At 48.8% G+C, this 25,300-nt stretch overlaps 7 protein-coding genes across 9 annotated transcripts; 3 read left to right on the top strand and 4 right to left on the bottom strand.

Annotated features, from left to right (window-relative positions):
• TERG_07076 (uncharacterized protein) lies at positions 1 to 1,713 on the bottom strand (the record flags this gene model as incomplete). The annotated part of the gene is made up of 1 exon (XM_003232178.1): positions 1 to 1,713. The coding sequence occupies one exon, from the start codon at positions 1,711 to 1,713 to the stop codon at positions 1 to 3; it is 1,713 nt and encodes a 570-aa protein (XP_003232226.1).
• Positions 1,714 to 2,625: 912 nt separating this feature from the next.
• Positions 2,626 to 7,331, bottom strand: TERG_07075 (uncharacterized protein; the record flags this gene model as incomplete). The annotated part of the gene is made up of 3 exons (XM_003232177.1): positions 2,626 to 2,878; positions 2,939 to 7,004; positions 7,169 to 7,331. 3 exons carry the CDS (start codon positions 7,329 to 7,331, stop codon positions 2,626 to 2,628), a joined length of 4,482 nt encoding a protein of 1,493 aa, XP_003232225.1.
• Positions 7,332 to 7,940: 609 nt separating this feature from the next.
• On the bottom strand, positions 7,941 to 8,655 carry TERG_07074 (uncharacterized protein; the record flags this gene model as incomplete). Its single annotated transcript, XM_003232176.2, has 5 exons — positions 7,941 to 8,072; positions 8,141 to 8,221; positions 8,299 to 8,444; positions 8,509 to 8,525; positions 8,588 to 8,655. 5 exons carry the CDS (start codon positions 8,653 to 8,655, stop codon positions 7,941 to 7,943), a joined length of 444 nt encoding a protein of 147 aa, XP_003232224.2.
• A 744-nt stretch (positions 8,656 to 9,399) lies between these two features.
• TERG_07073 (uncharacterized protein) lies at positions 9,400 to 11,686 on the top strand (the record flags this gene model as incomplete). The annotated part of the gene is made up of 2 exons (XM_003232175.1): positions 9,400 to 11,576; positions 11,629 to 11,686. 2 exons carry the CDS (start codon positions 9,400 to 9,402, stop codon positions 11,684 to 11,686), a joined length of 2,235 nt encoding a protein of 744 aa, XP_003232223.1.
• Positions 11,687 to 12,241: 555 nt separating this feature from the next.
• Positions 12,242 to 14,748, top strand: TERG_07072 (ATP-dependent RNA helicase DRS1; the record flags this gene model as incomplete). The annotated part of the gene is made up of 2 exons (XM_003232174.1): positions 12,242 to 13,978; positions 14,044 to 14,748. The coding sequence occupies 2 exons, from the start codon at positions 12,242 to 12,244 to the stop codon at positions 14,746 to 14,748; spliced, it is 2,442 nt and encodes an 813-aa protein (XP_003232222.1).
• Positions 14,749 to 15,397: 649 nt separating this feature from the next.
• Positions 15,398 to 17,523, top strand: TERG_07071 (2-isopropylmalate synthase; the record flags this gene model as incomplete). Its single annotated transcript, XM_003232173.1, has 4 exons — positions 15,398 to 15,405; positions 15,477 to 15,621; positions 15,712 to 17,289; positions 17,350 to 17,523. 4 exons carry the CDS (start codon positions 15,398 to 15,400, stop codon positions 17,521 to 17,523), a joined length of 1,905 nt encoding a protein of 634 aa, XP_003232221.1.
• Positions 17,524 to 19,027: 1,504 nt separating this feature from the next.
• Positions 19,028 to 23,719, bottom strand: TERG_07070 (uncharacterized protein; the record flags this gene model as incomplete). 3 transcript variants are annotated; one of them, XM_003232172.2, is made up of 3 exons in its annotated part: positions 19,028 to 19,635; positions 19,693 to 19,902; positions 19,963 to 23,719. In XM_003232172.2, 3 exons carry the CDS (start codon positions 23,717 to 23,719, stop codon positions 19,028 to 19,030), a joined length of 4,575 nt encoding a protein of 1,524 aa, XP_003232220.2. The 3 variants fall into 3 exon arrangements, with proteins under 3 accessions (XP_003232220.2, XP_047607132.1, XP_047607133.1); XM_047750321.1 differs by lacking the exon at positions 19,028 to 19,635 and having other exon boundaries at positions 19,649 to 19,902; XM_047750322.1 differs by lacking the exons at positions 19,028 to 19,635; positions 19,693 to 19,902 and having other exon boundaries at positions 19,937 to 23,719.
• Positions 23,720 to 25,300: the final 1,581 nt, after the last annotated feature.

Raw genomic sequence — 25,300 nt, 5'->3', positions numbered from 1 at the left:
CTAAGGCAGAGTGATGCTTGCTTCCCCTTTCGCGAGGTGGTCAAAACTTTCCTCGCTTGCAGAGGTTGTTGGTGGGCTTGGATGACTGCCGGCTGCATTCGCACCGTCCTCCATATCCGCATTGCCGTGTGGGGTACAGCCGGGGATAGTGCCAATCCACTCAATGCCATCCCCGGCACCGGGAGCACCTAGCACCCGTTGCTCCTTGAGCTGTTCTTCAAACGCTAAAGTCTGGCCAGGTGATTTCGATGCAGCTGTAGAGGGGGGAAGTAGGTGTCTTCTGTGCCACGCACCCAGAAACATTCCATCAGGATCAGCCTCATTTCTGGCCTGTAGCCATTGATCCAAGCTGTCCCCGTACATTTCTCGGAGGGCCTCATACCCAAGGTCTTCTCCAAAATTTTTAGCCCAATGTGGTTTCCCACCTAGCTCCCGCATGAGCCATTCAAATGCCTCATAGTACCTTTCCCTGCAAGGAGGATCACGCAGATAAGGCCGATATAAAGTGGCGTTGAGGAAGAGAGTAGGGCCATCAGGATAAGTGGAGTCCAGGTACGGGCGAGGGGTCTTTGAGATCGAAGTATCGGAGACACGTACTTCAATGGGGCAATGTACCCAGACAGACTCGGAACTAAATGGTATACGTGCAGTTTCCTCATCGCCATGGAACCAGGCGGACAGTCGGGTAATGGCCTCTGGACCCTTTTCTAATGGAAGTGCCCATTCGTTCACAAATTGAGAATACAGGCAGTCCATCAACAGACCAGTGCGAGCGGGTTGAACTGCCTCCGTAATAGTCTTTCCGGGCGTAAAACCATATTGCATGCCGAACACAAACCACTCAACCCAAGGCAAGATCCGGGGCACGTAGTTGGAGAGATACAATAGGTTATGGTAGATGAAGTAACCTAACGCACCACCGTACCAGCTTGCAGGGGGATCACGAGTCGGGAGGTCGGTCTTGTCCGCACGCCAGACAATCGCGCGCTTCATATAAGGCATCCACCACACCCTCACATACTCCGTAGATGTCCATAAGCCAGAGTCCCACGTATCCAATACCTGTGGCAATGTCTTCAGGGACTGCTGCCAGGCGATATTGAAAGTTGGAACTGCCTGCAAGGTCATCTCCGTGATGATACCAATGGCTCCAAGGGACACCAGGGCGGCACGAAACAGCGACGGATTGGTCGCCTCGCTACATCGGACAACCTGGCCATTCGCAAGCATTATTGACAATCCCAACACACGTTCGGACAGCAAGCCATACTTGAGTGAGCTGCCATGTGTCCCCGTTGAAATCACTCCTGCTATAGACTGCTCATCGATGCTGCCGAGATTAGGAAGCATCAGTCCATTCTTCTCCAGCTCAATGCCAAGCTGTCTCAGCCGTATACCAGACTCAACCGTAACAACACCTGTATCACGCGAAAACGAGAGGACCCGACGGTAATTGTCCAGGTTGACAACCCATGATGACGTGCAGGTAAGATCAGACGGCGAGTGACCACTGCCGACGGTTACTATGCGTCGGCGACATCTGCGAGCAAGAGTGATGACCTTTTCAATTTCGGCAACTGACTCGGGCTGAATGTAAAGTTCCGGTCGAGAGTAGAACGTTTTTGCCCAGGTGTGATGGAGGTGTGACTTGGTCGCTCGAAATGGCACTGAGGGGTCTAGTTTGGCGAGTTCGGCGGTTATGAGAGCGTCCATTTTTGCTTGTTTCTTCCGCTCCTCTCCTACTCTTGTCCTTTTCCCTTATCCAAATTTCCTTTTCCTGGCCCCTTTGCCAGGCTTTCGAGTCTGGATCTTGCCTGCTGGCTGCTGTTCAAGAGCCGGTCGTTCGTCTGGAGGGAGAATCCGTTTCCCCACCACGATATCTAAAACCAGGAAGTACCTCTCAGCAGGGTGGCAGCAAAGTCTACTCGATCAATGCATGACAGCGGTGGCGTAGGAGAGGATGCCAGCTGTCTGGACGATGATCTTGTCTTTTCGTCTTCCTTCCCGCGAGTGTGATGTTCTTCGGAGGTTGAGGTTGAGATGGACAAAGGTGAGACGTCTCGACAATTAGCTAAACCTTGGAGAGCCACCGGATTAGTTTAACCTTAAGCGGTTCCGTTGGGTGAATAAAAGGCGCAACTGTATATAGAAGAAGTTAGCACTAATTAACCGGTGTTGTAAAGGTGATGGGCACATTAATAGAGCCAGGAGCCCAGCAAAGAACAGTCTTGATACTTATCTGATGTTCATATCGAAGTCCCACCTTCAAAATGGCTGGTGGCTCTGATTTGTTCACTCATGCAGCCAGTCATGTTGCAAGAAATGGTTTATCAAGATTCAAGAGGAAACAAAAAGTACAAGATTCATGCTATTCTATGCAGTCTATGCCATGTAGCATCCAATGATTTTGACGACCCTACTTCTGAGTGCCGATAAAAGTTGTACATAACCCGAGCTGACAGAAAAGACGGGTAGCCAGTAAGAAGAGAGTAGACGAAGTATAAAGCAAGAATTGATAACCTCCAAAAACCGCTAATATGGAATAAAAAGTGAAGAGCAAGGGGAGAAGAGAAGATAATGCTAGTAGAAAATGGTGCGAAAGAGTATATGGTAAATCATGGTAGCTCATCGGATTGCATCGATAGCCACAGCCAGTGGGATAATGACAGGAGTCTTGTTCAGCGTGCCTGGGGAGTGTCTACCGTTCCAGTTTCTGAACGCTCGTTTGCACTCTGTCGGTAGACCTTCGAGAACAACATGGCTCTTTGGTAGAAATGGGCGGTCTTGCTCAGAGACAGCGAGAATTCCATATTCCTGGGCGAATACGAGAGCGGAAGCAAACTCTGCCGAACGTGCGTTTGATCGATCACCAACAATACTAGAGATTGGTTAGAATCGCGGGAAAAAGGGTGTCAGCTGCTACATGAGGCGGACTTACACATAGATTTCAAAAAACGCATCAAGAACGTAAATATGCGCTGGGTCGAGATCACGTTGGCAGAATGGTTCGATCTCCTGAACTGTGTCATTCGGTCGAGATACTGGCGATGAGGCTCCACGACGGTTGAAAAAGCTCGCTCCAAACCACTGGCCTAGCTCATGGTCGATACGGTACAGTCGGCACGAGTATTTATCGTGCTTCGGTTTCAGTTGCCAGTAGTCTGCTGACGGTGGCACTGCTTTTTCCTGGCCAGGGAAGGATTCGAAGAAGCTACTCGGTTCTTCCCCTTCGGCGACCTCTTCGATCTCACCTGTTGGCCCGATGCCCATGCCAATCAAACGCGCACAACCAATTTCGTCGGCCGTGCTTCCCCGCCCTTGCCATAGGAATAGCTTATCGTTCTTGCCGGATATTATGTAGGTGAATCCTGAGCAGAGGTTGCTGATTGACAGGTCGACCTCGTCAAATGCTATTTGGCCCATGTGTCTTCTTCCGCAGAGCATGTATTGAGCTGACGAGCCGGATCGACTGCTCGGTCCTCGCCGCGTGATCATGATACCACCGAGGGCTTGGATGAAGTTTGGTGTTTCTTTACCTTGCTTCAAGAGCTCAAGTTTGCAGTTGTGCTCTCTTGCGACTTTGCGAGCAAAGAGCTGTGCATCTTCAGTGGTCGCTTCTCCAACTCCGTCACCACACCATAGGTGTACCTCTGTTGCTCTGCCACCAGAAGATTTCTCGAACGTATGAACGCAAAGGTACATGCTCTCATCGAACAAAATATACTCTTGGTTGCCAGGTAAATCTTTTCTCTTTCCATCACCAGTCAACTCCCATACATGCTTGGCAAGGGTTGTGGTCTTAGGATATGCCTCGGGTTTGCCCATCATAACTGGTGCGGGATCAATCTCTACTTTATCTTCAGCAGTAGGCCGGTTGAGGAAGAAGTTGGAAAACATTTGAGATACTTCGGAACTTTGGGCAAATGCTGGGGTCTTCGTCGGCGACGGGGAGCGAGATTGCTCTCTTGTTCGATTAGCATTTAAACCTGATAAGAACGAGGGCTTTCCCAGGCGTGGCGGAGCTAAAGTAGTGAAATCTGTTAGCCCAGCCTTCGCCTCAGATTGAACTGGCTTCTTCTCTAACGGAGAATGTAGTCGTGCCTTTTGTGGTACGGGAGAGTCATCTACCGGGGTCTGCTTTTTAAGACTGAGAGGAGAAGTAGAAAGGGTTGCAGATTTGGGTGGAGGGCTGGGCTTGTCCTTATTCTCAGCAGGGCTGCTGTTTGATCGATTGGGTACTGCGAGCTCTGCTTTAGATGATTGGGACGCCACCAAGGGAGTAGAAGGAAGGGACGAGTGAAGAGGAACCTCAGGTTTCTTCTCTTGGCTATTTGATGTTAGAAATTTATTCTTCATTTCCGAGTTCAACGGTTTTGGTGCGGTAACATGTTCCTTTTCGGTGGATGGTAAACGACTGGCCACAGCCGGCCTGGCTTCAGATAGCTTTTCTGGAGCAGGGTCATCGGGTTTGGCAGCTCCAGCATTCGACTCCTTTGCAGTACCTTTAGGTAAGCGTCTCTTGGGCCCTCTAGCGCGAGATTTAGTCATGTGTGTTAGTGCTTCCGGAGTAGATGGCTCAGAGGTTGATATTGTTGACACGGACGCTGAAGGGGCAGCCTTTGATGGAGCTGGAGGCCCTCGAGCAATGAGATTTGCTAACATTGGGTTCATTCGATTACCAAGCTTGCCCTTGGCTGCGGGAGACGAAGTGTCGTGGCTAGGAGGACCTGCTGTCATGGTTACAGTCGAACCAACAAGGGTGGTGGTAGGGGTTTCTGTTTCTGCAGGCGGTGATGGGACAGGTGATTTCGCCGGCGGTGATTCTAAAGCCTGAGGCGGCCGGTTCTCTTTTTCCTTGGGGATCTCTTCAGAAGAAGATGAACGAAGGGCTGCTGGCTTTGACAATGGTTTGGCAGGCGCGTTTTTTGATCCAGCTGTGGTCCTTATACTATTCGACCTACCAAGATTCTGTCTCACGAGAATGGCTTCTGGGGTAGAATCTTGCGGTGGGGGAGTATTGGAAGGCCCAGTGTGATCCGGGCGAATTGATCCACCGGCAGCTTTCATTGCCTCCTTGCGCTTCAAGAGGCTCTCTTTGAATTCGTCCACTCGCTCTGTTTTCTTGGGGCCGCCGGTCACAGTCAGTCCGGCTTTACCACGAAGTATATTGCCTTTGAGTTCGTCAGGGGCAACATAATTCTTAGTTTCAGCGCGCCGTAATTTACCAAAGACTGCCTTAAATTCTGGCTCGTCCTTTTTAACGCTATCGCCGACTGTTTCACGACGGCGCAGGTTGCCGCGAAAATCAATTTGGGATGACTTCACACTAGGTGCAGTTGGTTTGGAGGGGGTATCCTGGGCTGGAGATGAGACTGGATCCTTTGTTTCTGACTTCAGGAATTCACTTTTTGCTGGGATTGGAGGTGACTTGGTGGAATCTTTGGGAGGTGGGACTTCAGATGGGCTTGGATTTGAAGATTCTATGGCATCCTGAGGCGGATCTATTTTCATATCAGAAGATGACTTCTTCAATATTGGACTCTGAGATTTTTCCGGTGAACTGGGAGGGTCCGGTTGTTTTGTTGCGGGTGATACAGTCTTTTCGGGCTCAGGAGTAGCTGTTTTCTCCGGCTGATTCAGTTCCTTAGCCTTTCTCAGCCTGTCCGTTAGGTCCTTCTTCCATTCCGGCTCCTCTGGGACACGAGGTTTTGGTTTGGGGGAGTCTGGCTTGCTGAGCGCACTCTCTAACCAGGATGCTTTTGTTGGACTCCATCTTCTTGGATCCATAGTCTTAGTCGGGCTGACGGGTAGGCCCGAATCTCGTCCACTAGCTGTGCTCACCGATTCCCTCCGTCGAGATGGAGGCCTTGCATACGCATCTGTTGACCTACTTATCACTGATGCGTCGTCTCCTTCCCCGCGCACAACTGTTGCATCACTATGGCTGGATCCGGGTCGAGAGTCAGGCCGTGAGCCAGGCCGCGAAGGCATGCCTGAAAAACCATCAGGAGACATTGCGGGGGACGGAGGAGGCCTAACACTGCCTCCACGCACAGAATTCGTAGGGAGCTGGGCACTCCAGCGTTTAGATACACTGTCTGACCGTTTAAGCATGGCACTCTGGACGAACCCGCCGAGGCCCTTAGTTGGTGAAGAAGGTCTATCGGAGGCCAAACGACCCTGCGTAGGAGACATTGTAAAGTGGTCACCTGTCTGCTGTTCTTCATATATTGATGATGCTCGTTCGTGTCTCCGAGGGCTTGTCAATGGCACAGGAGAGCCTAGTCCCGCTGTGGCCACAGAAGACACGCTCGAGTATCTGTTCCCTAAGCTACTGCCTCCATATACAGAGCTTGTCCTCGATGGTGAGCGCGGTCTCTCTTCACCCAGCTCGGAGGCTGGACGCGTACCGAGATCACTGATAGCTTCCCGGCTAAGTCCCGGCAGCTTCACATTCGATCGGCTTGTAGAAGCTTCAGAAAAGGAAGAATTATGGGCTCTTCTATACGCACGCGAGCCTTCTCCTCTATCACTGGTCTGCTTAAAGAAAGCCGGGTCCTTCGACCCGAGGGATTGAGCAATCTGTGTGCGAGACACTGCAGCGTCCTCGTCCTCCTTTCCCTCAGCGCCGTCGACAGTTCTGCTATCGGTAGCAGTTTTCACATCCTCTTCTTGTATGGCTGGCTTTAAAGTGACAGGAGTCGGCGAGCCCTGGTCTCGCGACATAGGACGTTGTTTCCAGGACAATGGCCGGCCTCCTAGAGGAGAAGACTTCATGGTATCCGGAGAGGGCTGCTTGGGTGGTGTTTCCGCCTGGTGCGCCTCGGAATCACGTCTTGGTAGGCCGCTATTGTCCCTTGAGGCGGAAGATGACGGTAGCAGGTCGACAGGAGGCTGTATTGAGTGGGAAAGTGGCGTTGACGGCCCGGAGTCCCTCTGTATCAGCTCGTCAAGTTGTTGCTGGAGGGGCGAGTCCTTGGTTGGAGAAATTGATCGAGCGCGCTCTACATCAACAACCAAGGACCGTAGTCAGTAAACTAGCTTAGATGCAGCAGCGGTACGGCAAGAAACAAGTTAACAGGTCAATGGAAGAGGCGAAAGCAAAAAGGGGTATGTGGTGTGTGTGTGTATGTTATATGTGTATGCCTGGGGAGTGCAGCAAGCGTACCAGCTCTCCTGGCCTGTCTCTCGCGGCGGCCCTGCAGGATCTCCTCCTCCAGTTTTCGCGTGCGCTCTTCGTCTTCCTTGTCCCGCTTGTTCCCCAGCTCTCGGATGCGAACCAGAAAGTCGTTAACGTCTTCCGACCCGTCGGCGTCGTGCGAGGTAGCCATTGTTGTTATTTTATTTGTTTATTATTTGTTTCCCAACGCCGGACGGACAACAAGAACTAAGCGGGTGACACCGAATACGGATAAGCATAAAACAGGCGGGCGGCAAGATATATATATAATTTATTTATGAAGAATAGAAGAGCTATCGACAGCAGAGGCACCAGGCTCGCAGCGTGTCGGGGGGGAAGATCCGGCGACTGTTTGAGGGAAGAATGATGAAATGTAGCAAAAGATGAAACAACCGCCAAAAGCGAATCCAAGCCGATTTGAATGTTTGCGATGCTCGTGAAGAAAACAAAAGTCCACCTCGTTGAAATAAGTGATTGGCCCCCCTGCTGGCCAGTCTCGTTTCTTTTTCCAGCTTGCCATGGCCAATGATCGGGGGCGAGCTGAGATCTGGTGGGAACTCGAGAAGGTCTCGTATACGCTGGGTTAGGTTGGGCGGCGGGTTCATGAGTTGGGATGGGATGCATGATGGTTGCTCGAGAGGTCGGGATGCCCTGCCAACCTGTGGATAACCAGTTATCCGCTGGTTTAACCAACAAGTTAGTTAGTTAGAAGCGAGCGTGACGATAAATAAACAATTGCAGATCGCCTGTCAGGGCGAGTTCAGTAAAGGAAAAGCCGGTCCTTTGCATCTTGGACGACCCAGGAGAGACCCTTGGTCAGGTTCAGCCCCGTCACGGCACTGCAAGGCATAATCGTCCACTTGTGCGTCTTGATGGCGTCGAGCTCAAGTCCCTAGTTATAACGTATAGCTAATTAGATCCATAGAAGAGGACAATGGACGGGTGGGAAGAAGTAATTACTTTTCGAACTTCTTCCTCGGTCATGCAACCGTCGACATCCGTCTTGTTGAGAAAGACAAGAAGGCTTGCTCCCATCAGCCGCTGTACATATCATTAGCCAAAATAACACCGTTCTCCCCTTTCTAGCAACTAGTAGTTAAGATAGTGACCAGTCTTACCTCTTCTGTAAGAAGCCCGGCAAGCTCGCGTCGACAGTCATCGAGTCGGAATCGGTCAGTGGCGTCAACAATCCATATCAACGTATCTGTCTTTTCAAAGTAATTCCTCCAGTAGGACCGTAGTGTTCTTTGACCACCCACATCCCCTATACAGTGTCAGACGATCTATTTGTCTGCGTGGCCAGTAGCTATAACTATGTGAAAACTCACATATATTCAATTTGTACCTGTTGCAGGGAGTCAGCATTGCTCGTAACGAACTTGATAATCCACCACCGCGGACACTCACCCCTCAAAGTCGATGGACTTGATTATAAAACCCAGCGTAGGGCTCACCGTAGTGATATCTTCCCCCATAATACTCTTTACTATTGTTGTCTTGCCGGCATTGTCGAGTCCGCTGGGTGCTCTGCGTCAGTAAATGGACATCTTAGCAGCCGGCTCGAAGAGTCGTCTTACAGCATCAAGACTCTCATCTCTTTGTCCTTTAGCCGGGCCTTTCTCAGGACAGACAGCATTTTTCTTCTTCTCTTTCTCTCTTCTCTAACTCTAGAGGTAGTGAATGGTTGGTTGTAGGTAGTTGGCTGCAGTTTGGTCACTTTATATGCAAAGTTGGTAACTTATTTGTCTATCCGTTTAGTCAGTCTCCAGCTTGATAATCTTATAGTGTAAAAGTATAATCATAAAATATGAATGTCTGCCTGTCAAAATTAACTTAACATATAACCCCTGGGTGTGGCTCTGAGCAAGATCATAGTGAACTGTGGTGGTTGCAATAAAGATATAAAAGTTCTACTAGACTAACCACTAACTACGCGTTTTTCTTTTGCTCCTGGATCTAGATATAAAAACAACAACATCACGCTCTCTCGGCGAAAGTGCAGACCCCCATCAGGCAAGTCAAGCAAAGAACGCAAACCCTTCCCAGACAGATAGAGTATTATTTCCAGCTCCTTCATAGTCTCCTAGACTGTTGGGAAAGGCTCCTGGCTCTCTGGCCCGTGAGAGAGCTGGGAAAGCTCGCGTTGGCCTTCATTTCTTCCTCCTTTGGTTCCCTTAGCTGACCTGTCATCTAGATAGGAACGCTCCGGAACAGCCACAATGGCAGAGTCCAGTCAGCAGGGCCAGGAGAATGGCCAGGAGCGAATCAGCGGCGTTGAGCAGTGGGGTGATTATATTGCAGCCATGAATGCTTTCAAAGCCATTGCGAGTAACATTTACAGGCCACCACACAAGTCAAAGGCCCTCGCATCAGCTACCAACATAGCAGTTCCTCGCCCCAGCAAAATTGCTGTTCCAGCCCTAGCTCCAACTGAAGCTCCAGTTCGGACTTTAAGTGCCCCGGCGGAGGCAGAACCTTCACTTCACGTTTCGTCAAACGCGAGCAGAGCCGTTACCACTAGCAACGAAGCATTCAGTGATCAAGAAGATTCTGGCGCGTCCAGTTTAGCTGCCATCAGTCCGTCTGAGGGAATGACACCACGTCTATCTTCCGCTGCAACCGCCAAAGATACATCTTCCGTGATGATGGAGGGAGAGCGAGCTGAAGCAAGCCAAACACCTGCCGGTGACAGCAACAAGGCACAGAATTCTCAGTTAACCGGTGAGTACTTGCTCTGGAACATAAACGTGCCTCGTGAGCCTCAACTGAAATTTCACTGTAACCGAGCAGGAGGCTCTGATGGTTCGGATGAGGTGGTGTTTCGACAAGACGAACTGCGAATGGTCGGGCCCAACATTCCATACGGCTTTCGTAAAAACGAAACTCTGAAGGGTCCTAAGTCTGTTGGCCAGATCAAGATGAACTATCCTCAGGGGCAGGAGAATAATGATAACCATCCTCCTCATAGACGCCGTCCTAGCCGTGGACGTAACTACAGGAAGCACAACGCTCCGGCAAGGTCAACCCATAAGCAAGGTTCGGAAACTAATGGCGTTGTTTTGAAGGCCCCGGTCGCCGCCATCGACCGTATCAAGGAGGCTGCGAAGGCGGAGTTGCTTGAATTTCAGAAAAAGGAAATGGAGCGATACGGAAAGAAAGTGATGGGACTCTTGCCAGAAGAGTCTCCAGAATCCATCGCATTGAGTCTCGCCCGCCAAGGCCCTGGGGTAGACCCAGATTCCATATTCTGCAAACAGCATCCGTTATACCTCCTGACCGATTTGGCAGAGAGCCTGAAGGCCAAGACTGACGAGGCTCAGGGTAGGCTTGAAAGAGGAGATGCTCGTTCAACTGACGACGATCAGCAATCCGGCCCCGCTATGAATGAATGGGCCCTTGGAAATACAGCTGGCGCTGTTGCAGTGGACTGGCAATATCGTCCATGGGAAAAATACGGCGACGAGTTCTTTGCTCAGAAATTCCGTAATTGGTTGGACAAGACTATGAGAGTTGGTTTCATCGTGGACATGACCCAGGAAGATTTTAGGAACGGAGAATATCATGCTAACCTTGATACCGGAATGAGCCCTTCAACATTTGTCTGCCCTGAAACTTTGAGAGATATTTCCGACCCTGAGACCTTGAAGCACGCTCACGAAACGGCAATTGGTTATGTTCATAACTGGAATCTCAGAATCCGTCAAGAGGAAGAGCGCAAAGAAGCAGAGCAGCAGCAAAGAAAACTCCTGGCCATTATGCCAAAGTCGGACTCCGCTTTCAATGAACCTAAACCATTGGAGCCGAAGCTCAACATGTATATCCGTCCAGTCGAGCCAAAGGATATCAATGCCCTTGTTGAGATTTTCAACTGGTATGTGAAAAACACGGTACGCCGAGCTGATACGGAAGAGATATCCTTTGATGAAATGAGAGAGCACATCGAGGCACTTCAGCACGACAACTACCCTTTCATTGTTGCTGTGCAGAGACATCCTCGAGCCTGGCATGCCATGAACCACGAAGCGGAAATGTTGTACGGTTTCTGCTCCCTGGGGATGGTCCTGTTTGTCTCCTTGCTCAGGTTGTCCATTGGCCTGCTGTCGGCCCTTGACATCCTTCCGCCTTATTACCTTCGCAAAGACGACCCCGGAGAGCTGCTCGAGATCTGTGATCCTAAATACAGTGCTCGAGGAGGGTACATCTTTGACTGTTCCTCTCGGGGTAAGGATGTGTACACTTGTGGGCTGTCTCGTCCGGCTATGAGGCTCTGCGCAGTCGTCCACCACTCGGACGAGGAGTTTGCAGAGTATACTTGGGTCAAGGAATGGCTCGGCAAGAAGTTCAGTTTCGAAGAACAGGGTTACCTTAGAGGATTCGGTGTCAACAAAAAGGCCCTGTAAGTAACAATGATATCACCGTTGAGATTTTTGCTAACGGTACTTCATTAGCGTCAACGCTGGCTACATGGTGTACAGCACTGGCATCGACATCCCAGAGAGCGAATAGACAGCATTCCACCATTCTGATAAGGTAATACCAAGTCGGTCCTAAGCCTTGGGTTTCTTTACTTGGTATGCCCATGTCAATGCCAACGAAATGCTCAGTGCATTATGTCGATCAATTCGTGGATTTCTGGTATCAAAGTGGATTCAAGCGTCGCCAGTGGGTTTAGTATGTCAACAGCCATAGTCATTTCGTGTTTTCACAGAAGACCGACGGGTTTCAAACGTGTCTATGGGCTTTGATGTATCTACATGCTTTTTCTTTTCGTTTCGGTTGTTCTCTTGACGTTGTCTTTTGGCGGTTCAATTTAGGTTGATGACTAAACATTGCAAGTCTCACCGCTTTCGAAGGCATCGTGGCAGAAAAAAAAGTAAAAAAGAAAAAAAAAAAACTTTGGGTCCAATTTTATATCAAGAAAATATTTCAGTTGCTCTTCATTGTATTAGAGAATAGCTGTACTGGTCTCCCGGCCCTGGAACGTGCAATTGACTCGTGGGCGCGAGATACAGCTTTAAGTCTCCCCCAAATATCCTACAATTGAAGATAATCCTAAACAATATGGCGCGACTCGATCCTGAAGACGACTTCGTCTTCACACTGTCCGATGAGGAAGCCCCAAACGTCGACTCGGATGCCGAAATCGTTGTTAATAATAAGGGAAAAGTTACAGGTACTAAACGAAGAAGAGACGAACCTGAAAACACCCAAGCTGAACAAAGCACAAACTCGAAGAAGCGGAAGAAGCAGAAAAAAGGTGGAATGAATGCTACAAATAGCAATAAAACAGACAAGGGCGCCAACGATGATGCGGAAGAAGAGGATGAATTCGGCGAAGACGAAAATGGTGTTTTGGACCCTGATTTCGAGTTCGACGTTGGCGGGGTTGCGAATGGTGGATTAGTGGAAGACTTTGATGGATGGGGAGATGAAGAAAGAAACAAGACCAAAGTAGTAGAAAAGAAAGGTGTCGACATTGATGATATCCTTGATCGAAGGAGACAAAAGAAACTCGAAAAGGAAGAGCGTGAGAGAAAGAAAGCTGAAAAGAGAGCTTCTGAGGAGCGCGAAGATATGGATAACGATGAAGCAGAGGCGGAGGACGATAACGATGTGCAGGTGGACCTTGATGATGACGAACTCCTTGCTCCTGATGCGTTTGGAATGGGCGCTCAGGACGCCTCAGAAAGTGAGGCGGAAGGTGAGGAAGCCGAGTCTGATGAAGATGGAGAAGAAAGCAATCCTGAAGATGAAGAGGAGGGCGGTGATGATGACGATGATGATACCAACTCTGTGGCTTCGGCAGTACCACATCCAGATGACCTTGCGTCTGATGAAGATGGTTCAGGCAGTGAAAGTGAAGACGATGACGAGATCCGCAAGCAAAATGAGTTTTTTGCTCCCGAGGAACAAGTGACTGAATTAAAGTCTACTTCTAGAGCGCCTGCTTCTTTCCAGAATCTTTCTCTGTCTCGTCCCATCCTCCGAGGCCTCGCATCTGTAGGATTCTCAACGCCTACGCCTATTCAGAGAAAAACGATACCGGTTGCCTTGCTTGGCAAGGACGTGGTTGGCGGTGCTGTGACTGGTTCGGGTAAAACTGGCGCCTTCATCGTCCCTATTCTTGAACGTTTACTTTACAGACCGAGAAAGGTCCCGACAAGTCGAGTTGCTATTCTAATGCCGACACGAGAACTGGCTGTGCAGTGTTATAACGTTGCGACAAAACTGGCTACGTTCACTGACATCACTTTTTGTCAGCTTGTAGGTGGTTTCAGTCTGCGAGAACAAGAGAATATCCTGAAGAAGCGTCCTGATGTCATAATTGCTACACCTGGTCGATTCATTGACCATATGAGGAATTCAGCAAGTTTCACGGTAGACACCTTGGAAATATTGGTTCTTGATGAAGCCGATCGCATGCTTGAAGATGGATTTGCGGAGGAATTGAACGAGATTTTGACTACGATACCAAAGTCAAGGCAGACGATGCTCTTCTCTGCCACCATGACTAGCTCTGTCGATAAACTCATTCGTCTTGGCCTTAACAAACCTGTTCGATTAATGGTTGACTCAAAGAAACAGACCGTGGGCACCCTTGTTCAGGAGTTTGTAAGATTAAGGCCTGGAAGAGAGGATAAACGATTGGGTTATCTCATGTTCTTGTGCAAAACTGTTTATACAAACAGGGTTATTGTATTCTTCCGCCAAAAGAAAGAAGCACATAGGGTTCGAATCATTTTCGGGCTTATGGGCTTGAAGGCGGCTGAACTTCATGGAAGCATGAGCCAAGAGCAGGTAAGCCGTCTATTTATATACCAACAGTAATAAGTCATTTCAAATACTGACGTCTTATTTTGCAGAGAATTAAAAGTGTGGAAGACTTTAGAGATGCCAAGGTATCATACCTCCTGGCGACGGATCTTGCATCTCGTGGTCTTGATATCAAGGGTGTTGAGACCGTCATCAACTACGAAGCACCTCAATCACACGAAATCTATCTACACAGAGTCGGACGTACTGCCCGTGCTGGCCGGAGTGGTCGCGCATGTACTATCGCTGCGGAACCGGACAGAAAGGTGGTCAAAGAAGCCGTTAAAGCAGGGCGTGCACAAGGCGCAAAAATAGTGAGCCGAGTAATAGAGCCAGCCGTTGCTGACAAATGGGCGGAACAAGTCAACGACCTAGCTACAGAAGTTGAAGAAGTTCTTCAAGAAGAGAAGGAGGAGAAGCAGCTTGCACAGGCAGAGATGCAGGTCACTCGTGGGAAGAACTTGATCGACCACCAGGAGGAGATCATGTCCAGGCCCAAGCGCACGTGGTTTGAGTCGGAGAAGGAAAAGCGAGAATCAAAGAAGCGAGGTCTGATGGAGCTTAATGGACCAGATTCTGTGAAGAAGGGAAAGAAAAAACTCAGCGGCAAGGATAAGAAGAAGCTGGATGATGCACGGATGCGAGAGGAAGGCCGTGTATGGAAGAAGGGCAAGGCTGAGCGAGAAGCTAAACCTGGCAGCCAAAATAAGGGTAAAAAGAAGAAGAATAGCGGCAAAGCAGGGAAGAAGCGCTAGACCTAGACCTCCTTTTGCATAGCCAGACATTCCGGATTCTTAGGCGATAAAAATAGAAGATGCCGCAGTTTTAATGAGCAATGGGCAACGGGCGTACTACATGATTAGCTTAAAGTAGCCACGCTCCATATGGCAAAGATATTAAAATCAACTCAGCTATCAACTCCAACGACGGCTCTCAACGAGTAATAGTTAAGCGGAAAATAAGCAGCGGCTAACGCGTCTCACGGGAATATTGCCGCGCGTCAAATGACCAATGATAATATACCGATTGGCACTCACATGCTAATGGCTAAGACCGATATCGGCGTGAGCTCGGACCGCAGTCGCATGCCTATTTTTGACTCACCGCGTCGAGCACAGCTGGTTACATAATCGGTGGCAGAAAAAGACTTAAAGCAGACAAAACCTGAAGCTTTTAGTTTCTTGAATGAACTTCTTCTATATTTCTTGTTGTCTTCAGGTTGAGACCTTCGAGAGGTGCTGTCTGGATATCGTATCACCATCTTTTTGTTGGGACACACGACCCTTGCAAGTACTTAGTTCCCTGTCCAATTGCTTCTTCCCCTGCAACATCTGATAAGACCTTATCTCACCTTTCCGCCAAAGTTGAGCTCCCCCCGGCCCCAGCTGAGCATCTTTATTAAAAATGCCGATGTAAGGGACTTTTTGTCATCATTCCTACAACTATGTGAGGTGGTGATTAATTCGTTTGCATTTTGGCACAGGCTCAAGGATCCCTCCAAAAAGTACAAAAAATTCCAGCCGATTGACCTGCCAAACCGTCAATGGCCAAGCAAGACGATCGACAAACCGCCGCGATGGCTGGCCACAGATCTTAGAGATGGCAATCAGAGTCTGGTAGACCCAATGGTGAGTATATAGTGTCTACTCGATTTCTTGCTGCATATATTTCCAAAATTGTTATAAATTCAAGTGGCTCTGCTAACATCTGACTCATAGAATGGGGAGCAAAAACTACGATTCTTTCGTATGCTAGTGGGCATTGGATATAAGGAGATAGAAGTCTCGTTTCCATCAGCCTCCCAGACTGATTTCGACTTTACACAAGACCTAATCAAAACTCCTGGAACTGTCCCAGATGATGTCTGGCTGCAGGTTCTCTCACCTTGCCGTGAGGAGTTCATTCGACGCACCGTCGACTCCCTTAAAGGTGCAAAGAAAGCTATTCTCCACATTTACCTTGCCACAAGTTCATGCTTTCGACGAATCATCTTCAACATGACCAAAGAACAGAGTATGGAAATGGCGGTACGGTGTACAAAGTACGCTCGATCTATTACAAAGGATGATCCAGCAACTGCTGGCACAGAGTGGCGATTTGAATTCTCCCCTGAGACTTTCTCTGATACCGACCCTGAATTTGCTCTGCAAATATGTGAGGCCGTCAAGGAAGCATGGGGGCCAAGTGAAGAGGCTCCCATTATCTTTAACCTACCAGCTACAGTGGAGATGTCTACCCCTAATATATACGCTGACCTGATTGAATATTTCTCCACCCACATCTCCGAAAGAAAGAAAGTCTGTATTTCCTTACATCCCCACAATGACCGTGGATGTGCTGTTGCTGCAGCAGAGCTGGCCCAGATGGCCGGTGCACAGCGTGTCGAAGGTACCTTGTTTGGAAATGGAGAGAGAACTGGCAATGTTGACCTTGTCACCCTCGCTCTCAACCTGTATACGCAGGGCATCTCACCTGGTGTTGACTTCTCTGACATTCTCTCCATCATTAGGGTGGTAGAAGAGTGCAATAAGATTCCGGTCAACGAACGCTGGCCTTATGCCGGAAAACTGGTTTTCTGTGCATTCAGCGGCAGCCATCAAGATGCTATCAAAAAGGGATTCCAAGCTCGTGCCGCCGCTGGCCTCAAAGACGACGATCCATGGGAGATGCCATACCTTCCTCTCGATCCACAGGATGTTGGCCGAGACTACGAGGCTATCATCCGCGTCAACTCCCAGAGCGGAAAGGGTGGCGTTGCTTGGGTTATTCTCCGCAGTCTGGAAATGGACCTCCCTCGTGGCTTGCAAGTTGCATTCAGCAAGATTGTACAAAAGGATGCAGACCGTCTAAACCGCGAATTGAAACCCAACGAGATCGTTACTTTGTTCGAAGAGGCTTATCATCTCAAGACAAACCCTCGCTTCAACTTAATAGATTACAATATCACTGCGGATCGGTCTATGTCCCCTGCCCCCCCCGCTCCTGGCAAGGCTGTCAACACTCAGAACTTGAAGAGGCGTTTCACCGGCATCATCGAAATCGACGGCATACAACATGGTATTGTTGGCGTTGGAACTGGTGCTATATCTGCTCTTGCACACGCTTTGAATTCCCTAGGCATCGACCTTGACGTTGTTAACTATACTGAGCACGCTATTGGTCGTACTAGAGATGTCAAGGCTGCAACATACATCGAATGTACTGCTGCAGGCTGTTCTCAGAGCGTCTGGGGTGTCGGTGTCCATCGTGATGTTGTCCAAGCCAGTTTAATCGCCTTGTTGAGCGCTGCTAGCTCGGTAAGCTATTTTCGCCTTCACCCTATGCAAATGTAGGAAAAGCTAATCATGTCTGTCTAGTTCCTTACCTCTCGAGCAAGCACTCCATTCCGCCCAACTCGTACGCAAAATTTTAGTCAGGCGGACATTGACGCTTTAGAACAGCTCCAAGGGTATATGCCACTTCCACCTAATGGACCAGAAAATAAAAAGGTAAATATCAGCGCCTTGGAGTCCGCAGCAGAGAACCTGTGAATGTAATGTTTTCTCTCTCTTGAAACGAAAGGTCTATATGCATGCCTCTCCTTCTTTATCTGAAATGGCTCTTTTGCCAGACTTATTTAATATTGCCCCTCAGGCGTTGGCATATCACCGTGGTCTAGCTTTTACTTCTAGCTGCACAATAATTTCGTCAATTTACAAATAAATTGCCGACTAGTTTCATCATTTGCGAGGTGGAGTGGTAGTTAAAAATAATAATAATAATAGTTTATTTTAATAAGAATCAAATATAAATTATTCGTTGGATTTTACATAGCGTACATCATATCATTATGCGCTGGGATGTCAGAGCGTTAAAATGGCTGAGCGCAAAGGGATTTCTGCCATAGTCCCTTCTATCCAAGCAGCATTCATTATTGGTGCCGAGGGTGAGAAGCACCTGTATCCTCCGTCCAATTTTCGATGATATCATAAATTTCGTCATCATATTGCGTATTGTCATGAGTACCCCCATTTCCATGGCCGACGATAGAGGGATTAGGGCCATGGAAATTATCTTTTTGAATACTGCTATTTCTCACAGGTAGGGTGTACGTAGTGGGCACTTCATTTTTCTTGGCGGGAGGTAGTAATTGTGTCTTTTCGAAAATCCCGAAGTCTGGTGCTGTTGAATGTGGATGGGAAATAGGTTCGTCTCCATTATGAAGGCGCAGGCCGCTTCGAGGAGGGGAAGTGCTGTTGTGGCGAGGAACCTCACCAGCAATAGGAGCAACGGCTGGAGAAGCCGTTCTGTTGATGCTGCCACCACTACCATTACCAGCATAGCCTTCAGGGCTTTGGACTCGTTTAAAATCCGGATTACCCACAGGTGAAACCCTCCTTTCTACACCTTCTCCGATGGGAAGCGTTTGCTCCTCGGCGTGAAGAGGCTGATGATGTGACACATCATGATTCACCGTGCTGGGATCCTGATAGTGCTCAGCATTGTCTGTGCCTACAGGGGGTGGATCAATATAATCCACAATACCTTCAGAAGGAAGGGGATACTGTTCAGCATGCTCGGCAGGCCCAGTAACGGGTGGCTGTTGCATCTGACCATAGTCTTCTGGTTCGGGGTATGGGGAATGGGTTTGTGGCTGAAGGATGCTGGAATCCATGATACTTCCAGCTTTAGAAGATTGGCGTCGTTCTGGCCCTTCCCCACCCTTCATCTCGTGGCTGCCGCCATCGCGGATGTTGAATTGAGCGATTGTTCTTAGTTTCTGCGTAACCCAAGTAGCAAGGATTTTTCCACGTTGTTTTTCGCCCAAACGAGATCGAGGGAAATGACCACGAGGGACAAAAGCCACAATATCCGTAACTACTTGGTGCTCATTCAGTACACTGTTCACAATAACAGGCACCATGGAGGCCAAGTATGCCTTGCGGTTAACTTCTACCAAGGCGACCGTCAAACCGCCTGCTTGGAAGACAGCACTATGAACCTTCGTTAGAATATTGCTGCAAGGTCTACTTGCCGTATAGTGAATCGTGGCACTTACCTTCCGCCCTTGACAATGTTTCTATGGCAATTTTCGATAGTAACCTCGATGTCGACGGGGAAATGGTTAAGGCCGTTGATTTCGAATGTTTCTCCTATACCACCAAGAACAAATAGAACTTGCATCTCAACAGGCTGTCCGCCTGGCCCAATTGGCCTTGTCACGGTATGCAAGAAGCCCAGGTCACCTGTACGAACATAGACGGCATCTGGGTCTCCATCAACAATACGTCCTCGGAACCGCTCTAGATCAAACTCTTGCATAGATCCATAGAAGGCCTTCGCACACGCCTCAGATTGAACCCAAATCTCTCCATATTCCCCAACGTGAGACAGACAGCAGGTCTCAGGGTTCACGATGGCAATCTGTGTGCTTACAGGAACCATACCTGAGTCTTGGACAAGGAGGGCATTGGTTGCAGTCTCAGGATCAACAGGGTATATGTATCCTTGTCTGAGATATAGTGTATCAAGCCAAAGTTCAATTGGCTCTATACACATGTAGGACCTCGAAGCTATCATCGGGTTAAGAACGTGTGAATAAATAGTGTTAATAGCAGTTCGATCGAGACCGACAGCCGCAAAATGCAGTCGAACTTTCTGGTCTAAACAATACAGTCAGCATTGTGGTAATTTGGAGAACGGATATTTAGAAGACATACAAACATCCACCTTTGGCCTCGAGTCAGTTGCCACCATCATGTTCTTCAGCTCATGAAGTTGGAACCCCTTTGCGGTCATGCTACCCATTGCATAATTCAACATTTGACCAGTGGCATATGTATCTTTAATCTTATACCTAGCCAAAGTATGGAATAATGATGACGGGTTGGCAGCGAAATCAACCGGAGATACAAGGTAAGTAGGAGCGCCTAATAATGCCCGTTAATAATGTCAAAACGAAATCTAGGATTTATACAGACACAACTTACCGACGTAGATTCCCATTAGACACGTATGGATGAACCCGAGACCCATAGTACTCCGAACACTTCCAAGCACTGGACGGGAGCTAGACATTTGGCAAGTCTCTTTCTGGACCTTACACATGCCCATAATTGTGTCATGGCCAATATGTACTGACAACCTTCTTTGATCTGGCGTCCAATAAGTCCACACAATTGCTGGCAAATGGGACTTAATAACTGCTTCACTGAGAGTGAAGCCCAGATGTCGGCATCCATGAGATTGTTTGGGTGGTTTTGCGGTGTTATAGGTCTGAGGCACATTGACCCGGAGAACATTTGCAGACTGTTTAATATGTTGGGCAACGACCTTTTGTTTGAGTAAGTCATTTACGTCACTGTTGACAAGTATCACCTTGACGTGAAAGTCCGAAATCAAATGCAGCAAAGCTGGGGCGTCCTCAGACAGTCGGTTCTGGTCAATCGGCGCCATTGGTATTATAACTAAACCAAGGCAGAGACAGGCGTGAACAGCATATACGAAGTCTTCAGAGTGGGTATACATCAATATCACATGGTCTCCTTGTCGAAGCTTGACTTTATTCTTTAGATATGCTGCCACAGCCGCGACTTTGGTATCGAATTTCTTCCATGTAATAGCTTTGCCTTCACGGCCACGGCCATCAATAGAGCAATAGCAAAGCTCCTCTCCTTGCCTGCTGACTCGCCATTGGAGTAGATCAACAATGCTGGCAAAATTGTTTAGGGGGGTAGATGTCCGGTCATCCATTATTACATCTCTAATATCAACGCCAGAATATTGCTTTTCTTGCATCGCTAGTGCCTCCTGACGAACAGCAGATGATAAAGGAGACCAGATTCCTCCTGCCGGATCGGTGCCGATAGGCAGATTGAGTACTGCTCTTTCAACACCAAATTTGACGTGGACACAGGGTAGGGTGCCATTGTCAAATTCCCTACGACACAACATATTTCCTATTTCCTGGCGGCCATTTCTAGTCGATCGAGGGAGGGTATTAGGTGCCGTGATCATGATACAGTAAACCCTCAAATGATGCTCCTGATACAGAACTTCAATGCATCTCTCAGCAAGAGAGTCTAGAAGTAAGGTATCAAGAACACGTGGGGGGCCTCCAGAAGTAATAGGTGCGGTAGAGGCAGCATATGACTCCAAAAGGATAACAGGTAAATGCTCGTCATTAACAAACACGTCGAACGCAGAACAGTCGTGGATTTTGGGAACGTTTTTCATGATGCTGAGAATCAAGTGCTGAACGAAGTAATAACGATGCTCGGTGTTTTCAACTCCATGCTCCACCCATTCTACCTTTTGGCGCAATCTATCCTCGTATAAACCAAGAACGAAAACCTGTCCTTCAATGATACACCCGAGTAAGCCCGTTCGTAAGAACTCTGGTTCCACGATTACTGGAGTAGGACTGCCCTCTTGGAACCTAAAGGGGCGAGCATGGAAAATAGTTTCAGTGTGTTTCGGTAGTGCCCAGAATCCTCCAGATAATGATGGGGAATCGACCCAGATCTCTCCGATAAGATTTGGTGTGCAAAGAAGTCCAGTTTCTGGGTCGACGATAGCAAGAGTGGCATCAGCAAGGGGGTATCCAAAAGCGCCAACTCTTACTGAGTTTGGAGTGGTGTCTGCGAGTTTCCGGGCTTCTTCACCCAATGCGAGTACCACAACATCATTGTTCTTCAATGCTTCTTTGTCCAGTAATACCTCGCTCAGCTCGTTCCTTGGGGTTTCTGTTTTTGGGGAAGCAGTAGGAGCTCCACCAATCAGGCTGCTTCCAAAAGTAGATTTTGGTTCGTCAGTTTTTTCCTTTTCTTCAGTCTTACTATCCTTGTCTTCCTCTACGGGGTGCATTTCATGCGTCAGGGGGCAGCCCATTCGCTCTTCGCCTCCAAGCCAGTCCCGAATAGATATCACCATTCCGCCATGCTCTGGTAAACACAGCATAGCAGCTACCAGTTCCCGGGCTCGAGGGTTTCGTAAGGGGCGTAACCATCTATCAGCCAAGATTTCGTGGAACTCACAATCAACCGACAATGCATCTATAAGACAGAGTTTCAAGCTGGAGAAGTTCGGTTCAACGTTTTTCTTGAAATTTCTCGTCGTCATGGGGTCTTGTTGATAGTTGTACACAGCACGTTTCAATCCAGTATAATCTGCAGCCAAAAGAGTAGCTCTAAATTTGGTGATCAAACTGGCGTATAGACCAGGAGTTTCAACAGCGTGAGACTCTAACCATACGGTGGTATGTCCTCCGTATACAGTTAGAAGCACTCCCAGAATCATGCCGATTCCCTGTCTAGGATCAAGATAGGTCATCAAGATTTCAGCAGGAGATTTTGGGCGGTCAGGGGAAGGTGGGACAGATGCAATGACTGCACTGAATGAGGCCATTTGATGCATGATTGTCCGGTGGCTCAGGACAACGCCTCTGAGGTCACCGGTAGGAGCACGAGAGAACTCAATGTAGGCCAGGTCAGGGACGACGAGTGCTGGAATATCATCTTTCTTCTTCGGATGATAGCTGCCAAACTCATTTGTCTTCCACCACTCTACACCTCTTGGCCAGTTGAGTTTTTGGGTAGTGATATCTCTCTGGAATGTCTTCAGGTTATTCTCTGTCGTCAAAGCGAGATGAGCTTGCGTCGAGGTAAGGATAACGTTTAGGCTCGCATAGTCTTCCAGATTATTGATGGGGACCGCGACAACGCCGGCAATAAAGCATCCCATTAGCGCCACGGCGAACTCGATGAGCTCACTGTCCCTATAGACCAGGGCAACCCTATCTCCTCTGTATAGATTGCTTTTGTCTCTTATAACTTGAGCGACCTTTTCTGCTCGACTACCTAGTTTCTCCCAAGTAATTGATGCAATTTCCTTGCCACGCTGATCAAGAACCCAATACGCCGGCTGTTTTGGCAGCATGCGGGCACGATGTCTGAGAACAGTTGGGATATTATCGAAGCTTGACATTGGCAGATTGGGATTATGAGGGTCTTGAACATCAAATGGGATATCTCGGGGCTCGAGAGGAAGAAGATGGTTGACGGCAGCTCCGCCAGGCATGGCTGACAGTGGCATTGGAGCAGGAGGTATGTTCGCAGTTGGAGAGAATGGTTCCATTTGAGAATATCTTTGAAGGTTCTGTCCATAACTATCTCTCCTGGGCTCTTGCTGGTGGCCGGCAAAGTCAGAGAAGTAGGCTTGCTGCGAATCGATGGTTGAGTGTCGTGTTGGCGGCTCGATCTCAGGCTGCTGGTTCGGGTTGAATGCATAATTCTGGCTTATCAGCGTCCCCGTCCGGGAAGCTTCATAGCTATCCGTAGGGCCTCTTGGGAGGAAAAGCGAGTCATACGAACCCACTGACTGGTTTCGGTTCCCAGTAGCACCAATGGGAGCTGTAGGTGGTGGTGCAGAAGGTGCAAGGGAGAAGCCGAGTTCCTGTTCTTGAATCCTCGAAAGCTGGCTACCCTGATAGGGGCCATAATTAGGGTCTGCTCCCGTTGTATGTTCGCCACTAGAAGGCCCGAGTAGATGCGAAGGTATGTGGTGCTCTGGCTGCTGCCGGGTGCTCGGCGGAGAAACGTTTAGAGGAAGCGGTGCATGAGCTCCAGAACCAGTCGGGCGTTCTCCAGACGAGACATTGATAGTCTCAGAGCCGCGCGGTATCTGCTCAAAGCTTAATGGTCTATGCAGGGGTGGGTTTTCCGGCTGGCTGGCGGCAGGCTGCGGCATATACTGCGATAGAAGGAGTGCGCGGCGCTTCTGGTACCTATATCAGAGGTCAATCGTCATGATACAAGGCTTCCGGCACTCGTAGTGAACGCCACGAGTGGTTCCGGTTAACATATGTATGGCCGTGGTTATCGAACCCCCGCCGCGGAGCTATCGGGCTATGACAGCCTTGATAAGCTGAGAGCTATGGCACTTACCCCTTCTCCGTAATATCGCCATCCTATACGACACGTTCAGTCAGTAACCCACGGCCACAAGACAGCGAAAGATAGAAAAGAACTGTCATACCTCCAGTTCAGCGTCAAGCTGTCGCAGCGCCGCTTGGAGTTCCGGGTTATCCTCCGCCATGATCTAGGACGAAAGCGATGTGGTGCGCTTCACTCAGGCCACTGCATGACAGGTCTTGCTGGTCCGGAGTGGTGGGAGCGGGACAGCGCAAAGCATAGAAGACCAGCGGACGCCTTAGAGACCTATCCAGCCGCACTCCTCAAGCTGAGATCCTCCTTGTCGCTTTTCTCCTCGTCTTCGGCTTCGTTTGCCGTCGCTGAATTTCGACTTTCGCGCTTAGCTTGGGCGGGCGGCGGTCACGGGACCAGGGACAAATATTGATCCGATAATAGCTTAGTCATGGATGAGTAAGCTGATGAAAAGCGAAGGCCGTTAAAAGAAGGAGAGGAAAAGAATATAAGAAACGGCCAGACGTCGAGAAAGAAAAAAGACATCATTAGGAGATGAGAGAAACGACCGACAGTTGATCAGGCTCCTGGCAGCTATATATCCTCCTCGTGATGGATTATTTTCACAAGTTCCCGCCTCTGACGATCGATGCCGGCGGTGTCTTCCAGACTGTTATATTTAACGGTTGACATGACCAGCGCAGATGACCTCAATACGACAAGCATGTCAACATACAGGTGAAAAACCTATCGTAACCAGACGGATAAAATCAGGGTTACTTTTGGTAATGGTCTGACTTTCTCATAAGCAGGAAAGTCAAGATTCCATGGAGGGAAACTGGGAGGTGGCTTCTTCTACGAGGGACCTGGCACCGGATCTATGACCTGGAGTCCTCCATGAAGATTATGACGTGAGGTAGCACCGAAAGCAATTAAGATATTTTGCTACTTAACTTGCTTCCATGGTACCTCCGTTTTATAAGACCCTATTATGTCCCTGCTACGATCACGCCATGGATGGTTTGTGGTTCCTCTAGCTGCCACGCTTTATCGCGTCGCATTTACAGAGCGAAAGTTGCCTGAGATGGCCTACCAAAGTATTGGGAGATCACATACAGAGTACTCTGTATAAACCTGAGTGGAGTTTTGCCAGAGACTTACTACCATGATTTCCGCTAACTGCTTCAACTCTGATGTAAGTAGTATCATAATAACTTGCCTCCAGCGTGGGCCTGGACAGATAACAGCGTCGATAAATCAGCTTCATGAATCACTTTTTACGTGTCACGTCGGATAAATGAGGCCCTTTGGTAAATGGAGACAAATGTTTGACGTCTGCCTTTCCATCTACACAGCCATCCTCTGGTCGAAGAGATATCAGCTTGATGGCACAGCCGCCAAGGCA

This window comes from Trichophyton rubrum, assembly GCF_000151425.1.
Source record: "Trichophyton rubrum CBS 118892 genomic scaffold supercont2.9, whole genome shotgun sequence".
In the NCBI taxonomy this organism is placed as follows: Eukaryota; Fungi; Ascomycota; class Eurotiomycetes; order Onygenales; family Arthrodermataceae; genus Trichophyton; species Trichophyton rubrum.
This window is presented reverse-complemented; position numbering and strand designations above follow the sequence as displayed.